General features: G+C 42.0%; 1 protein-coding gene across 1 annotated transcript in view; it reads right to left on the reverse strand.

Annotated features, from left to right (window-relative positions):
- pde4ba (phosphodiesterase 4B, cAMP-specific a) overlaps positions 1-18849 on the reverse strand; it is a 257430-nt gene that overhangs the window by 217129 nt on the left and 21452 nt on the right. The window contains exons 3-4 of the mRNA XM_059984382.1: positions 16151-16187; positions 13005-13075 (exon numbers count right to left, since the gene is read on the reverse strand). Coding sequence (XP_059840365.1) covers positions 13005-13075; positions 16151-16187 — 108 coding nt within the window. The remainder of the gene's footprint in view (positions 1-13004; positions 13076-16150; positions 16188-18849) is intronic.

The following is an 18849-nucleotide window of genomic DNA, read 5'->3' on the forward strand; positions in this document are numbered from 1 at the left end:
ACAGCATTATGAAGGACCCCATGCACCCCTCATACAAACTCTTCTCCTTCCTGCCGTCTGGGAAAAGGCTCCGAAGCATTCAGGCTCTCACGACCAGACTATGTAACAGTTTCTTCCCCCAAGCTATCAGACTCCGCAATACCCGAAGCCTGGACTGACACTTTGCCCTACTGTCCTGTTTATTATTTACTGTAAACACCTGCACTTTTTTGTGCAGTTTATGCAGTCCTGCGTAGGTCTGTAGTCTAGTGTAGCTTTCTCTGTGTTGTTTTTTATTATGTAGTTCAGTCTAGTTTTTTGTACTGTGTTATGTGACACCATGGTCCTGAAAAACGTTGTCTCATTTTTACTATGTACTGTACCAGCAGTTATGGTCGAAATGACAATAAAAGTGACTTGACTTGACTTGAAAACATTCAGCTTGTGCCTCTTGAGGTAGTCCATTGTGGATTTTAAGGTGTGTTTAGGATCATTATCCTGTTGTAGAAGCCACCTTCTTTTCATCTTCAGCTGTTTTACAGACGGTGTGATGTTTGCTTCCAGAATTTGCTGGTATTTAATTAAATTCATTCTTCGTTCTACCAGTGAATTGTTCCCCGTGCCACTGGCTGCAACACAAGCCCAAAGCATGATCAATCCACCCCCATGCTTAACAGTTGGAGAAGAGTTCTTTTCATGAAAGTCTGCACCCTTTTTTCTCCAAACATACCTTTGCTCATTGCGGCCAAAAAGTTCTATTTTAACTTCATCAGCCCACAGGACTTGTTTCCAAAATGCATCAGGCTTGTTTAGATGTTCCTTTGCAAAGTTCCGATGCTGAATTTTGTGGTGAGGACGCAGGAAAGGTTTTTTCTGATGACTCTTCCATGAAGGTCATATTTGTGCAGGCGTTTCTGCCAGCAGAACAGCGCACCACCACTCCAGAGTCTGCTAAATCTTCCTGAAGGTCTTTTGTATTCAAATGGGGGTTTTGATTTGCCTTTCTAGCAATCATATGAGCAGTTCTCTCACAAAGCTTACTTGGTCTTCCAGACCTCAACTTGACCTCCACAGTTCCTGTTAACTCCCATTTCTTAATAACATTACAAACTGAGGAAACGGCTACCTGAGAGTGCCTTGCTATCTTATAGCCTTCTCCTGCTTTGTGGGCATCATTTATTTTAATTTTCAGAGTGTTAGATAGCTGCTTAGAGGAGCCCATGGCTGCTGATTGTTGGGACAAGGTTTGAGGAGTCAGGGTATTTATAAAGCTTTGAAATTTGCATCACCTGGCCTTTCTTAATGATGACTGTGAACAAGCCATAGCCCTAACATGCTAATTAGGGTCTGTGACCTTGGTAAAAGTTATCTGAGAGCTCAATTCTCTTGGAGTGCCCAAACTTTTGCATGCTGCTCCTTTCCTTTTATTCACTCTAAAGTCGTACAAGACAAAAATAATACACTAATCTTGCTTACAATGTTGACAAGAACGTTTCATCTTTAACTTTATGACTTTTGGAGATCAGCTCATCGTCTACTCATTTAACTATTCACAGTAACAGAAGTTTTGACCAGGGGTGCCCAAACTTCTGCATGCCACTGTGATTTGAGATTATTCTGAGCTTCTACTATCTGGAATGAGTGGTTCTTCATTTGGGGAGGGTTGGGCAGGCAGGGTCTGCAATGGCTGGAAATTATAGACTATAAAGGGAGCTGAACAGTCCTGACAGGATGTTTCTTGTTACGAAAAATCTATGATTGGGGATAATTGTTTAAAAATAAGGCATCATCCACTTAAGAAGGAGACATAATTATTTTTCCCTCACAGTCATGTGTACTTGGAGCTCTTTTCCTTAAAGGTGGGGGAAGGAAAGTCTTTGAAAAATTTTTAAGGGAAATGTGGTCAAATACTTTATAAATAAGGAGAAAGGTTACTGTGGGTAAATGGGAATACAGAATTCATGTTACGATTAGTTCATGATCTCATTAGATGGCAGAGAAGACCTAGGGGCTGAGTGAGCTGCTTGTGCTCCTAAATCATATTCATTAGAAATCCTGTGAGAACAAAAGTGGTTCTACATTCATCTGATCAGAAATGTGTAGAAATTATAAGAAAGACATTTAAAAGATGAGGAATGAAACCTCTCCACTTAAACTTCACAGGAAACCACTCTTTATCAACACTGTTGATGGTGCTAAGGGCTATACTGTATAAGCAATCCTTCTGCAAAAGAGCCCTCACTTACATGTGTTCCCCCTCCCCAGGATGGAAATACTTAATCGCAGATGTGTTTCCATTGCTTTCATAGTCATAAGTCAAAATCAGCTTCGCTCTGAGAAAACTTGCCTCATGAATCTAGTAGGTAACTTCGTGTTGCCTCAACACTCACTGCTCAACTTGCAGAGAGGGGAGCTTCCCATTTTTGGTCCCGATGACTAAGCATTCACACCTGGAAGCAGCACTTGGCTACCTTGCAAAACCTCTAACGAGAGCAGTCACGCACTTGTATACCTATAACTATTGGCAATTTTTTCTCTGGGTGCCTTTCACATTAAATTTATCACCCCTAATTTTACCATGATTGAAGGGATTAGCTTGGATATTGTACAAAGTAAAACCAGGAGGTTTATTAAGCAGGTAAGAATTAGGGATTTTCATATCAAAAGCATCACCTAATCTTTACATTAGGGCTCCGTGTTTTGTCAAACTCTGATGTAACCCAACAATATTCACTGTATTTAAAGCAGCACTCTACTAAAGCCAGTGATCAGGATGGCTGAACTGTATCCCTTGCAGCACATGGCCAGATTCACCAATCTGATCTGCAGTAGTGTTGTCGCATTATTTAGCATTGATCCAAGAGGAAGATAAATTCAGAAGGCTCTCATATTCCTCACTTCTATAAGAACACAGAACAGGAAAGCAGTACAGTGTAGGAACTGGCCCTTCATCCGCTCACATGTATGTCGACTGCGATGTCACCTTCAAACTGCACATCTGCCTGCTCCATGTGCATTTCCTTCAATTCTCTTTCAGTTCATGGGACTGTCTAAACACCTTTTTGCTGTCATATCAGGCTCCATCATGGGTACCTACCACTCTGTGTCAAACGAAAACTTGTTCTATAAATCCCCTTTAAATTTTACTCCTCTTACATTAAAACTGTTTTCTATAGTAACTGACACTTCCATAATGGGAACAAAAGACTAGTTATCAACCCATCATGATTTAATGTACTTGTCCCTCAGCCTTTGATGCTCTAGCCCAGGCATGGGCAAACTACGGCCCGCGGGCCATATGCGGCCCGTTAAGCTTTTTAATCCGGCCCGCAGAACTTGATGAAATTATATTAATAAACCTTGTTAACATTTTTTCCCTGCAATTCTGGCGTTTTCCCAATAGATGACGCACTCTATATACATTGACCTTTGTTGAGGTGCAGCGTATTACTCCACATTTGCGCTTTACTCTTTGTTCGGCTCGACCTATTTGTGTGAACAGGCGTTCAGCGTCATGAACATCAACAAAGCCAGCCACAGATCCAAGTTAACTGACCAACACCTCAGATCCATCCTGAGAATTGCCACAACAAAACTAAATCCAGACTTTGATGTGCTGGCTAAAAAGGGAGACCAACAACACTATTCCCACTGAAATTAAAAATAAGTTTCTTCGTTGTTTTATTTTAAAAAATGCATTTGAAAATATTTTTTTCAATAAGCCTTACATGTTACATGTCATTTCTGTTAAGTGATGGACATGAGTAGTGCGCAGGTGCACATACGTTCTCAAAATAAAAAATGCGCTCCAGATCAAATAACGCGCTCCGCATACTGGCGCGCTGTCAGTGTTCTGTCTTTGTGCTGGTCGTGGTTGAGTTTTGGCACAGGGGACAATTGAATAAGAAGGTGCAGGACAAGTAGACCTGCACCTCCTACCGTTTTTGAAATAAAGACAGTCAGGAGGAGAGTGATGATGATAATATCTTGAAGGATAACAGAATTTTCAGTGCTTTAAAATAATAACTGTTACTATTAAAAAAAGCTGTATTTTATTCATTTAATTTTCAGTGTTTTAAAAGTCATTTCAATAAATAGCTAAATACCATGGGACTTCAAAGACAGATATTTTATTCTAATGCATTTGTTCATTTTCAATTGAAATTAAAGCACATGTTTTCTACATATCCCATGATATTTTATTTTCTCTCTTGAGGTGTATTACCAAAACACTCCGTCCATCTGCTCCTGGTCCGGCCCCCCTGTCAAATTTTAGAACCCTTTGTGGCCCACAAGTCAAAAAGTTTGCCCACCCCTGCTCTAGAGATTACAATCATCTCTCCTTATAACTGATACTCTCTAATCCACACTACATCCTTGTGAACGCTTCCACATCTTTCCTGTATTGCAGTTAGCGGAACTGTGTGGTTGAGGTCTGGATATACTAGGTGCAGTATTCAAGATTCAAAGGGCAGCACTCCGCCGTTTGATGAGTTCACAAAAATATTCTGATCCTAATTCTGGACTCAAAAGATTCTACAGATTTTTGGGAAAACTTGAGCAACAAACACAAAAGCTGGACGAACTCAGTAAGTGAAGTAGCATCAATGGAGGGAAATAGTCAGTATCACTTCATCAGATTCAAACCCAACTCTAATCTGATCCTGAACTTACAATTCTAAAGTCTCAATTCTAAAGTTGACAGAATGCTCTGGCCACAAAAGAACATAAATTTGGCCTTATTTTTTATTCGGTCTTCTGAGCTCTCAGAAATCAGTGGTACTCATGTAAATATTAGGGCTAAGTTTTAGTAACTAGATGCAGATATGTTTTCACAGATGCAAATAAAAGGTCTTTCACTGTAGTAATATGAACTTTTGAAAAGGTTCATTACCCTTGTTGGAGAATGATAATCATGACAATCTGTTTGTATACAATCAGTAAATTCTTGATTTTGATCTTTTGAATTCTGAAAATTATCCAAACTCCCTTCCTCTCTGCAGCTCCTTGCCCCCAAGCCAAATGCTGGACCACTATAGCAAAGAACTGCTAAACCAAAAAAATAGGAAATGCTGCAAACCGTCTGAAAGTCAAGCAGTGTCTGATGAACAGGCAAATGGATGAGCTTGAAATTTAGGTTACAGATTGGCAAGCATGATGTTGTGGCCATCTCTGAAACTTGGCTATAAAGTCTGGCTGTCAATGGGAGCTGAATGTCCACGGATGTATGGTGTATTGTAAAGACAGTTTAGTAGGCAAAGGGAGTGGTGTGGCCCTGTGTATAAGAAAGAATATTATATCATTATATCACGCCTGTGCTCCCCCCCCTCCTTTTTGAGAACCGCAAGATCGCTATTAAGTCAGGTCAGGAGACCCAGGAAATGAGAGAAAGACATGCAGAATCCACAAAGAGTTTGGAATGTGTCCTGGCCTCCGAAAGGCGGAACCATTGATAATGGCTATTGTCTCTTGGAGACGGAATTGTGTATTGAGCACTGTGCTATTCATCGATGCCCTCAAGGAATCAGGCAACGTGGGCTGGTTGGGGGATGGCATCCTCCCCAACCTGAATGACATCTGAGATGCCGTGAGTGGGGATAAAAGAGGGTCTCTGGGAACAGCCCCTCAGACGCACCAGAAGAAACGCTCAAAATCCTGTAACAGCGTAATAGCGAAAGCCGGTAGAAAGCCACGTGCGTCCTTTTCCATTTGCCTCAGAATTGGTGGGCCTTGCCACAGAAGAACGGCTTTAGCTAACAACAAAGGGGAAATCAGCCCCCAACGACTCTCGAAGGATTGACATCATAAAAGGAATGAGCAAGTTAAACCCCTGTCTTTCTCTCCAACCAAAAGCTGCAGCTTGAATAAACTTGAGTGACTTTTATATTTCCATCGGACAATACATTATCCCCTAGACAATGATAGAGCTATTCCTTATTGATTATTATTATACCTGCACTTTTAGATTTAGTATTGACGACGTATATTATCTGTATGTTTGCATTGATATTATTTTTGTGTATTTTTATCAATAAATACTGTTAAAGATAGTACCATCAGACTTCAACGGACCTCTCTATCTTTGCTGGTAAGTGACCCAGTTACGGGGTACGTAACAATTGGGGTTCTCGTCTCGGGATTTGACACCAAATTGGGAGGCCAGTGAATCGGGCTTGTAAGTCCAAACTTAGATCTGGTTACACGGGTAGCCAGATAGGAAACCAGCAAAGATGGAAGTCGATAAATTTATAGAAAACACAACTCTAGAGGCGCTAGAGGCGGCTACTAAATTAGACTTGATAAATATGGTGAAGGGGCTAAACCTCGCAGAGGTGAGGTTGTCAATGAAAAAGCAGGAGGTGCGAAGGGCCATAACTCAGTATTATATTGAGAAGAATGTGTTTGCAGCTAAGGTACTGGAAAATATCCCTGAAAAGGTACCAGCCAGTGGGATGGCTCAGTTAGAGTTGGAGAAATTAAGGTTGGAACATGCAATTAAGTTAAAGCAGCTGGAAGCAGCTGAGAAGGAGAAAGGGCCGAGAGACAAAGGGAGCATGAGCTCCAGCTAAAGGAGTTGGAGGTGAAAAAAGAGCAGGACCAAGCTGAGAAGCAGAGAACATGAAATTCAGTCAAAACAGCTGGAAGCAGCTGAAAAAGAGAGGGAGAGAGCTGAGAAAGAAAAGGAAAGAGCCGAGAAAGAGAGAGAGTATGAGGAGGCAGAGAAACAGAGGAAATGTGACTTGGAGATGGAGAAGTTAAGGCAAGGATGAAGAGATCAAGGGTCAGACTGAGAGGAGCGGTTTAATGTTAGTCAGGAATTGAGGTTAGTACCTCCGTTCGAGGAGATGGATGTTGATAGTTATTTCTTGCTTTTTGAGAAGGTGGCAGTGAATCAGAAGTGGCCCAGGGATCAGTGGGTGGCGCTGTTACAAAGTGTGTTAAAAGGGAAGGCACAACGAGCATATACGGCGTTGTCCATGGAGGAGGAAGAGGCGGAGAGTTATGACAAAGTAAAAGTGGCCATTCTCCGGAGTTTTGAATTAGTACCTGAAGCGTATAGACAAAAGTTCAGAAATTTAAAGAAAAGGTGGAATCAGACATATACCGAGTTTGCCTATGAGAAGGGTGTGCTCTTGGACCGTTGGTGTACAGCAGAAATAGTGGAAGAGGATTTTTGGCGTTTCAGAGAGTTAATTCTGATTGAGGAATTTAAAGGTTGTGTTTCGGAGGATAGCTGGATGTATTTGAATGAGAAGCGGAATAAGTCCATCTCCAAATTTGATAGGTTCACAGATGAATACGCCCTAACCCACAAGACAAAGCTTTCCTTGAATAAAAGTTCCCAGAGAGACCGTGGGAACGATCGAGGAAGTCAGCCGGCTGAAGCAGAGGTCCCGCCGGGAGCTAGTGGTAAGGTTGAGGGGGAAAGGCAAGACGGCCAGAGATTTCTGGGCTTGACTTGTTTTAATTGTGGAGGGGGGGGGGGACATATTGCATCTAGGTGCTTTGCTCCGGGGAAAGAGACAGGAAAAGGGAAAGCAGCAGTCCCTATTGGATGTGCCGTGGTAATCAGTAAATCGACAAGAGATCCCTGGGTAGACAGAGTACGAGAAGGATCTGAGACTTGTATGTCAAACGGAACCGTGTCTGTGAGGGAGGGAGACACCCCAGTTCCCGTACGGATCTGGAGAGACACGGGGGCTGAACTATCATTGATTAGCAGTAAGGTACTGGATTTTGGTCGCAAGATGGGAATGGTAGCTGTGAAAGGAATAGGAAAAGGGATGGAAATGGTTCCCTTGCATAAGGTCATTATGGATTGTGAGCTGGTATCACAATTGAAATAGGGGTGCGATCAGAATTCCCAAGAACTGACGTGGACGTCCTTCTGGGTAATGATTTAGCCGGTGGTAAGGTTTGGACAGCAATGACGCTGACGAGACAGCCGGTGGAGGCTCTGCCCCTAGATTCCAAGATCTATCCCGCATTCATGACCACTCGCAGCATGTCGAGAAAGGCAGCTGAGAAAGGGAGCAGTTTAAATCAGGCCAGTATCGATTTGGCCGAGACGTTTTTACTGACCCTGTACCACGAGGGTTTAGAGGGTGGTAAAACGAAGAGTAGTAAAGTGAAAGAGAGTAAGGGAGAGGGGGTAGACCTGCCCTTATCGAGGAGAAAAGTTCTAGAGGCACGAAATAAAGATGAGAAACAGATAGAGCTGTTAAAAGGTCCAGAGTTGGACATGGATGATCTGTCTGGTTTGACAGAACTGTTTGAAGAAGTTGAAAATTCTAAAGGTGTTCCCGATAATGAAATGAGGGCAGTCCTAGATGAAAAGGATGCCATTACCTTGAAGAAGTCTGCTGGGTTGGCAGATGAGGTTGTTTCAGCCCGCAGGGTTCAGTTTACTCTGGAAGGGAGTTGCCCAGAGAGTAACTGGGAGGATCAGGGGAATTTAGAATTTGGACCGGGTACGGGTATTGAAAGCCTGGAAGAGGCAACTGTCCCATTTGAGTGTGTCCAAGATATGGATGCACGTGGTACTGAACCTAGTAATGGAGCTCAGAAAAAGTCTGAGGTATTTGATTCAGTTGAAAAGGAATGCAGTCCTTGTGGGTCAGATGGACTTGGTTCAGTGAAGAAAGGGTTAACCTTGGTAATAGTGGGAAGTGAGAGTTCCCAGGTGTTTGTGCTCGAAGGTGTGTTAAAAGTTAGTGGGGAGATGAATATTATTATTGAAGGAAAAGGGAAATATGTAGTTCCCAAATTGAATGAAGAAAATTTAAATGCTGGACTGATATCAAAGGCAGCAACCAGGCTACAGAGAGAATGGCGTGGTACCACAAAGCCAATTACAGGTTGAGTTGGAAGGTAAAGGGGCCCCACACGCTATTGTTATTCCAGAGGGTGGTGTGAAAAGGCAGAATTTGAAATGCTGTTTGAACAAAGAGTTTGAACTGAAAACTAATAGCCTGAAGGGTCCTGAAGAGAAAACTAGCAACTTGCGTAAAATTAAAGAATTGGGTGGAAATTCAGAAGATGGTCTAAGTTTGGGACACATTGTTGATAAAATAACTCCTATGGAAGGAGCGGACGAAAGCCTATTTCGCCAGGGTGCACAAGCTCCCCACGTGGGAATTAACTGGAAAAGAGGCGAGGGTTAATGGGGACGCCATTTTTAAATAGCAAAAGCCGGTTTTACGGGATTTCGACAAAGCATGTGAATAATAAAGACAACCCCATGGAAGCCGGCTTGTTAAATTTGAAAGCAACATAAAGATTAGTATTTGCATGAACTTTTGTAGTATACCCGTAAGCTAAGATCACAACTCTTTAGTTTTTGTTTGCTAAAGAAAAATAAGACCTACGAATAGGCAGTTATTAAATTGGAGTCTGATGCTACAAGACTTTAGTAAGGTACAAAATGTTAAGATATTAAAGGAAGTGACAATGTAATCGGTAACCATCTAGATACTGAATTGAATGTATAACTGTATTACCCTGTTTAAAAAAAAAACTTTTGTATGGTGTTAGATTCTAAAATCCTGTAAGACTCTGTATTACTTCATTTTTTTCTGATGGTAAAAAACGCGTTGAAGAAAGGGGGTGTTACGGCTGTGCTGCCCCCCCCACTCCTTTTTGAGAATAGCAAGGTCACTATTCAGTCAGGGCAGGAGACCCAGGAAATGAGAGAAAGACATGCAGAATACACAAGGAGTCTGAAATGTGTCCTGGCCTCCGAAAGGCGGAACCATTGATAATGGCTATTGTCTCTTGGAGACGGAATTGTGTATTGAGCGCTGTGCTATTCATTGATGCCCTCAAGGAATCAGGCAACATGGGCTGGTTGGGGGATGGCATCCTCCCCAACCTGAATGACATCTGAGATGCCGTGAGTGGGGATAAAAGAGGGTCTCTGGGAACAGCCCCTCAGACGCACCAGAAGAAACGCTCAAAATCCTGTAACAGCGTAATAGCGAAAGCCGGTAGAAAGCCACGTGCGTCCTTTTCCATTTGCCTCAGAATTGGTGGGCCTTGCCACAGAAGAACGGCTTTAGCTAACAACAAAGGGGAAATCAGCCCCCAACGACTCTCGAAGGATTGACATCATAAAAGGAATGAGCAAGTTAAACCCCTGTCTTTCTCTCCAACCAAAAGCTGCAGCTTGAATAAACTTGAGTGACTTTTATATTTCCATCGGACAATACATTATCCCCTAGAGAACGATAGAGCTATTTCTTATTGATTATTATTATACCCGCACTTTTAGATTTAGTATTGACGACATATTATCTGTATGTTTGCATTGATATTATTTTGGTGTATTTTTGTCAATAAATACTGTTAAAAATAGTACCATCAGACTTCAACAGACCTCTCTATCTTTGCTGGTAAGTGACCCAGTTACGGGGTACATAACACATTAGAAAGGGATGACATAGGATTGGAAGGTATAGAGTTTCTATGGGTTGAGTTAAGAAATGGAAGGGGTAAAAGGGCCCTAATGACAGTTTATACAGGCCTCCAAACAGCAGCCAGCATGTGGACTACAAATTACAGTAGGAGATAGAAAAGGGCAATGTGTCATGATAATCTTTGGGGATTTTAACATGAAAGTGGTTTGGACAAACCAGGCCAGTACTGGACCTCAAGACAGAGAATTTGTAGAATGTCTAAGAGATGGCTTTTTAGGGAAGCTTGCAGTTGAGCCCACCAGGGGATTGGCTGTGCTGGATTGGGTGTTGTGTAATGATCCAGAGGTGATAAGAGAGCTTAAGGTTAAGAGCAAACACGAGAAAATCTGCAGATGCTGGAAATTCAAACAACAACACACATAAAATGCTGGTAGAACACAGCAGGCCAGGCAGCATCTATAGGGAGAAGCACTGTCGACGTTTCGAGCTGAGACCCTTCGTCCTGACCTGACCTGTGCTGACGAAGGGTCTTGGCCCGAAACGTCGACAGTGCTTCTCCCTATAGATGCTGCCTGGCCTGCTGTGTTCCACCAGCATTTTGTGTGTGTTGTTGTTAAGGTTAAGGAACCCTTAGGGAACAGTGATCACAGTATGATCGAGTTCACTTTGAAATTTGAGAAGGATAAACTAAATTCCAATGTGTAGGTATTTCAGTGGAATAAAGGAAATTACAATAGCATGAGAGGGGAACTGGCCAAAGTTGACTGGAAAGAGACACTAGCAGGAAGGACAACAGAGCGGAAATAGCTGGAGTTTCTGCAAAAAATGAGGACAGTGCAAGACAGATATATTACAAATAAGAAGAATTTTTTGAATGGAAGGCCACAACTGTGGCTGACAAATTATATCAGAGCCAAAGTAAAAGCAAAAGAGAGGATATACAAGGAAGCCAAAGCTGTGGGAGATAGAAGATTGGAATGGTTTTAAAAACTTGCAGAAAGAAACTAAGAAGGTCATTAGGAAGGAAAAGATAAATTATGAAAGGAAGCTGGTGACTAATATCAAAGATACTGAAAGCTCTTTAAGGTTCAGAGGCAGCTGAAAGGAAACCATAGACCTGTTAGCCTGACATCAGTGGTTGGGAAGTTGTTGGAGTCAATTGTTAGGGATGAGATTATGGAGTACCCGGAGGCACTTCAGAATCAGAATCAGGTTTACTATCAGCAGCATGTGACGTGAAATTTGTTAACTTAGCAGCAGCAATTCAATGTGATACATAATCTAGTCGAGGGTGAAAAAAAATAATAAATAAAATAAATCATTATAAAAAACAAACAAGTAAATGAATTACATATATTGAATAGATTTAAAAGAATGTGCAACAACAAAAAGACTATATTAAACAAAGTGAGGTAGTGTTCAAAGCATCAATGTCCATGTAGGAATCGGGTGACAGAGGGGAAGAAGCTGTTCCTGAATCGCTGAGTGTGTGCCTTCAGGCTTCTGTACCTCCTACCCAATGGTAACAGTGAGAAAAGGGCACGTCCTGGGTGCTGGAGGTCCTTAATAATGGACACTGCCTTTCTGAGACACCGCTCACTAAAAATGTCCTGGATACTTTGTAGGCTAGTGCCCCAAGATACAGCTGACTAGATTTACAGCCATCTGCAGCTTCTTTCAGTCCTGTGCAGTAGTCCCTCCATACCAGACAGTGATGCAGCCTGTCAGAATGCTCTCCATGGTACAACTATAGAAGTTTTTGATGTATTTGTTGACATGCCAAATCTGTTTAAACTCCTAATAAAGTATAGTCGCTGTCTTGCCTTCTTTACAACTACATCAATATGTTGGAACCAAGTTAGATCCTTAGAGATCTCGACACTGAGGACAAGACAAGACAGAGCTAGCATGGTTTCCTGAAAGGAAAAAGTTGCCTGACTAACCTACTGCAATTTTTGAGGAAATTACAAGTAGGGCAGACAAAGGATTTGCAGTGGATGTGGTTTACTTGGATTTTCAGAAGGCCTTTGATAAGTTGCCGCACACGAGGCTGCTTAGCAAGAAGAGAGCCCATGGAATTACAGGGAAGTTACTAGCATGGGTGGAGCATTGGCCGGTCTGCAGAAAACAGAGAGGCCCTGGACTCCAGCCAACAGGCTTCAAAATCCGGACTTCTGATTCAATCCACAGGTCGATTCTTGGCATCAACCTCAGGAATTGCTGATCACCCAACACTAGGTTCCGAACTCCAGTCTCACTGATTTGTGAACCTAGGGAGCCATCAGACCTATTTCCTCTTGCCTGCACGGAATTCTGACTCCAGATCCTGCCAGGAACTGGTTGACAGTGAGGGAGGCGCCAGCCTTTGTCCACGCTGGTCTGTCAGACATCGGAGCCTGATCCACAGATGTCCCTAATTAACTCACATGCATGCCCCTAAAACCCTATCCTAACTCCCCTGTTTATCCCCAAAACCATCCCCAGAAATCCACAAAAACACTAAAAAAGAACAGCTGAGCTAGAACCTAAACAGAAGACAGAGGTCAGAGCAAACTTGAGTCGTCATGCAGGTTAGAATGCCCCAGTATCTAACTCTTATGAGGAACTTACTTGCTTGGGGCTCCATGAACATTTGTTAGTATTGAGAAATTGCTCCTCACACTCCGCAAGCTGGCCAGTACCTTGAAAAATAAAAGCAGTTTGTTCACTTAAAGATATTTTAATGGTTTTCAGATAATCTGCTTATAAAGAATTGCCCAATTTGAAACTTAGTTAAAAGGTGAAGTAAGTGCTAGATTCAATTTCCATTCATTTATAAAGTAGTTGATTCCAGCAAGGCTTTGGGCAAAATGATGCAATCAAGCACACTAGGATAAACTTGAGCTGGAATGTTTGTGTTACCAGAGTCCACTAATTTCATTCCATTGTTTCTAAGGCTGTAGGAAGAAATAAAACATCAGAAGAGGGAATTGCTTTCCAGCCTCTCTTTATTGGAAAATGTTTTGTTGTTAACAAGTTGTCTTCCAGCAGTCCTTGCTGAAACCTTCCTGTGAGTGATTCCTAGACACCAGAGATTCTGCAGATATTGGAAATCTCACACAACACTCAAAAGTGCTGGAGGAACTCAGAAGGAGAGGCAGCATCTATAGAGGAGATGAACAGTCAATTTTTCAAGCCAAAATATTTCATCAGGACTTGAATGAAAGGAGACAGAAGCCAGAACAAAAAGATGGGGCAGACTGAAAAGTACAAGCTGGTAGATGACAGGTGAGGGGGCAAGGTGGGTGGATAGACAGTGATGATATAAGAAGCTGGGAGGTGATAGGTGGAAGAGGTAAAGGGCTGAAGAAGAAGGAATCTGATAGGAGAAGACAGTGGACTGTAGAATAAAGACAAGGAAGGCGACCAAAGGGAAGTCATAACGGTGGAGAAAGAGAGGGTGAGAGAGTAGTCAGAATGGGGATGGGGAAAAGAGTAAGAAGGTGGAGGTGGGGTGAATAGGGGAGAGTGATTAGCAGAGGTTAGACAAATCAATGTTCATGCCAACAGGTTGGAAGTTACCCAGATAGAATATGAAGTACTGGTTCTTCCACCTGAGTTTTGCCTCATCATGGCATGAGTGGAGACCTTGGACAGACATGTCAGTTGGAGCATGGGAAGTTGAATTGGACTGGGTGGCCACCGGGAGATCCTGGCTGTTGAAGCAGTCAGAGCAAAGATGTTCAACAAAGTGGTCCCCCTATCTGTGTCAGATCCCACTGCAGTGGAGGAGGCTGCACCAGGACCTTCGGATACAATAGGTGACTGACAGACTTGCAGGTGAAATGTTGCCTCACCTGGAAGGACTGTTTGAGGCCCTCAATGGTGGTGAGAGAGGAGGTGTAGGGGCAGGTGTGGTACTTAGCATGGTCACAAGGGTAAGTGCCAGGAGGAAGATCAACGGGAAGGGACAAGTGAATAAGTGAGTCACACTCCCTTGTGGGTGATTCCTATAGAAAGCGATTGGGGGGGGGGGGGTGGTGGAGGAAAAAACGTACCAGTGGTAGGATCCTATTGGATATAGGTGGAAGTTGAGGAGAATTATGTGCTGGATACAGAGGTTTGTGGGTGGTAGGTAAAGGTAAGGGGAACCCTATCCCTGTTACAATAGCAGGAGGATAGTGTCAGGGCAGACGTGTCAGCAATGGAGGAGATGCTGGTGAGGGCAGCAGCAAAGATGGTGGCAGAAGGGAAACCTCATTTGTTTAAAAAAAACATCTTCGATGTTTTGGAATGGAAACCATCAGTTGCAGTGGAGTCAGAAGAATGAAGAAAAGGGAATGGCATTTTTACAAGAGAAGTAGTGGGAAGAGGTGTGGTCAGGATAACTGTGAGAGTCATTGGGTTTGTCAAGGATGTCAGTAGACAGTTGGTCTCCACAGACAGAGGGATTGAGAAAGGACAGAGAGGTGTCAGAGATGAATCAAGAAAAAGTTCAGGGTAGTGTAGAAGTGGTGGCAAAGTTGATAAAATTGACGAGCTCTGCGTAGGTGTAGGAAGAAGCACTGGAACAAGGGGGACAAAATGAAGTCAAAGCATACGGACAACAATGGGCCTAACGGGACAGTTAGGTTTGTGGACCTTGGGTGGAAAACCACCTTCTAACTCTGGCTCCTGCCCTCTTCCCGTTCCTTCCAGTCCTCATGAAGGGTCTCAGCACAAAACGTTCACTGTGTATTCCCCTCCACAGATGTTGCCTGACCTGATGAGTTCCTCAAGTGTTCTGTGTATTGTGTGATTCTTGCCAGAAAGTTGTCAAGGACACAGTGAGTTGAGATTGAGATTAGTTATGATGTCAGATACCCATTGATTTACATGGTGGGATTTCACACTTGTTAATACATTTGTGGCAGAATATATATAATCGTAATGGGTGCCACAGTGGTATAGCTGTCAGCAGGATGCTATTGCAACTCAGGGCATTCTGGAGTTTGGAGTTCAATCCAGCACCGCCTGTAAGGAGTTTGCACATTCTCTTGACTAACCACATGGGTTTCCTCCCACAGTCCAAAGACATACTGGTTAGAAAGTTAATTGGTCATTGTAAATTGTCCTGTGATTAAGCTAGTGTTAAATAGGTAGGTTATTGGGCCATGTGGCTTATTGGGCTGGTGGGGGGGGGGGGGGAGCCCTGCTCCACACTAAATCTCTAAATAAAAATAAATAAAATAACTAATATGCCTATTTATTGAACAGACATGGTACTCTTTGAAAGCAATTCCACAAAAATATACTGTAAATAGAGGATAATGAGGAAGATGGTAGAGTAGCTATTACAGGATGTCCCAGAAAATTCCATTTAGGTTTGCCTATACAACTGACATTAACTTTAGCAGAAAAGCCCAAACACTGTTTAGTAGAGGTAACAGGCGTCACGAGACTTGTACAAGAATGGGACTACATTTTTTTTTCAAAGAGTGAAACGTAAGACAATTTTTAACAACATTTTAAGTACAGCTGGATTAATGGGGTTTCTTCATGCTGAAAGCAAAGGAAGATATCCAAGAACAGCTGTCCCAGTGGACCATTCTCATAAACATTTGATGCCAATTTTCAGAGTGACTCTCATAGTTCCGAGAACAGGCTGTTAGCTTTCATGCATTTCTGGACAAAACAAGCACTCCAGGGAATCAGGGAAAACACGAAGGGAAGAACATAAGAGACAAAAGGGGAAGAGGAGGAAAACTCACAACAAAAAGAAAATTTAATTAATATACCTGTGCAAACGGTGTAACTATCAAGTCATCTCCATGTCTGAAAAGATAGAACAAAACAAGTCAGTCCAGTCAATTGACATGACTTTTCACATTGATTAGAATACTAAAAATGAATTTTAATAAATTAGCATACAAAGTACAAATCACTGTGCTTCACGATGGGAATGACACCACCACTTTTTGCTGTGTAAACTTTTATCATAGGTTTCAGTATGGCTGCTTTGAAATTTGGACACAAATATGTCTGATCTGAAAAATGGAACCAATAGGACATGACAGAGGCGTGAGCTATTGAACCATTAAACTTAGAACTTTGTTTTTAGTAGAAGAAAACTGCAAGCTGGGAAAAGGAAAAGGTGTAAGAACAAAAGATTGTCACAGATAAAAAGAGCAAGAATAGATTCAAATGGGTCAACTGATTACTATGTTATGAGATAAAATGTAAACAGCCAATAATATTTACTACTAGAATAAATAAATAACCTGTAAGATTCATTCAGGGCCAAATATATATCTCAACAGTAGAGTGTGGGGAGCTCTCTTAAGAATACATTTGCAAAAATATACTGAAGATCTGTTGTTTATATTTCTTAAGGTCTCTGCATGGAGTGCAATACATCTTCAAGATGATTTGAAATTCTGATAAGTCTTTTATCTCATTGGTCACAAATCACAATGCTTTGTCATTGGCTCATCTGGTTTTGTTTCCTACACTCCCTTTAAACTCACCATGGCCCTGTTCCCATGATAAACTCACTGGAGTCCAGTTTTCTGTGATGCTTATAAACTTAACCTTGACTCCATTTCAAACATTACTTATAAACTCACCTGAACCTCTTTCCCAAGCTCCCGATAAACTCACCCGGCCCTAATATCACATTCATGGAGTTATATTCCCAGGTTCCATTTCTGTGTGAATCCTAGAATTTTATGGTCCCAGTTCTCATGCTCCCTGAAGACTCATAAGGGCTCTGTTTCCAGCATTCCTCATAAACAACTATCTACATTCCTGTACTTTATGAACACACTAGTGCCCATTTCCCATACTTCCTCTGAAGCAACCAGTGCCCCATTTTCTACACAACCTTTAAACTCCTGTCCTGCGATCCTTTAAAACTCACTGGGCTTTGCTTCCTGTGCTCCCTTTAAACTCACTTGGTTCACTGAAAAATGTACTATAGCGCTGCAAAATGCCTAAAATAAAATTGATTAACCTAAGCTCTGCAGGTACCAGATGGCTTTCGGGAATTGGATTTGGCAAATGAGGATCTAAAAAGTGTGATGGGATAGACTTTGGAGTTTCAAAACTGAAGGCAGCATACAGAATACCTGGAGGTTAATGATAGGATTCTTAGTAGCATGAAGGAGTAAAAGCATTTTAGCATCCACGTCCATAGATCCCTTAAAGTTGCCACACAAGTTGATAGGATGGAGAGCTGTACTTCATTAGTTGGGGATTGAGGTAATGTTGTAGCTTCATTAAACTTGGTAAGACCGCACTTGGGAGCATTGTTTTCGCTTCTAGTTGCCTCATTATAGGAAAAATGTGGAAGCTTAAGAGAGGGTACTGAGGAGATTTACCAGGACATTGTCAGGATTAGAGATCATGTTTTATAAAGATAGAGCTAGGTTTACACTTTTTGGAGCAAAGGAGGATGAGAGGTACACAAGATGATAAGAGGCATAGATGAAGTAGACAGCTAGAGACGTTTTCCTGGAGTGGAAATGGCAAATATGAGCGGGCGTAATTTTAAGGTGACTGGAGGAGAAGTATAGGGGATAGGTTTTTACCCAGATAATAGTGTAACATGCTGCCAGGGGTGGTGGCAGAAGCAGGTACATTAGGGGCATTTAAAAGACACCTATATAGGCACATGGATGAAAGAAAAATGGTGAGCTATGTGTCAGGGAAGGGTTAGATTGGTCATAGAATAGGTTAAAAGGTCAGGACAGCACCATGGGTGAAGGGCCTGTACTGTGCTGTATTCCTCCATGTTTGAGCAATAAATCTCCATATGTTCTATTCTTTTAGTATTGCTGAATATTGTAAGTTACTTTCAAACTCTGGAACAAATCACTAAGGTGAATGGGAAGGTGAAAATGATGGGCTTTCTGCTGTGTTAATTACCCTGCCCATTCACCCATTCCTTGACAAACTATCCTTTGGCCTGTTGTTGGCCAAAACTGATGTGATCATAAGGCATCCCCACAATTTCCCTTGCCTTGGACTCCTTTGATATCCTCTTTCTCTTAAATATGGGAGGTTAGAGCTTAAGCTGCAAGACTTTATGACATTCTTCCATTCCCTCAACTTTCTCGTCTCTTTTGATCCCTCTTTAAAATCCAAATTTGTAAACAAATTCCCTTCTTTCTACATCCTTCCTTCGCATAATGGTGATTGTATAATATGCCTTGGATATTTTATTCTCATTAAAATCATTACTGTATGATTAATGCTTATATCATTTTAAAGCTACCTCAAGTTGACTAAAGATGGAATACGGACAAATGTTATACAGCACGACCCCGTGTTTTTGCACTAGTTTCTCATACTGTATCATAATTATGTTTTGCTATGTTGTACCTGAATGTCATTTCTGGAAATTCCTTTCGTATGTTTTGGATGAAATTGCAGTAACTGGAGGTCCAGCTTGGGGTTTGTTAACTGGTACTGGGCATTCATGAAAGAAAACTAGAAT

Source organism: Hypanus sabinus, chromosome 11 (genome assembly GCF_030144855.1).
Source record: "Hypanus sabinus isolate sHypSab1 chromosome 11, sHypSab1.hap1, whole genome shotgun sequence".
NCBI classification, from domain to species: domain Eukaryota; kingdom Metazoa; phylum Chordata; class Chondrichthyes; order Myliobatiformes; family Dasyatidae; genus Hypanus; species Hypanus sabinus.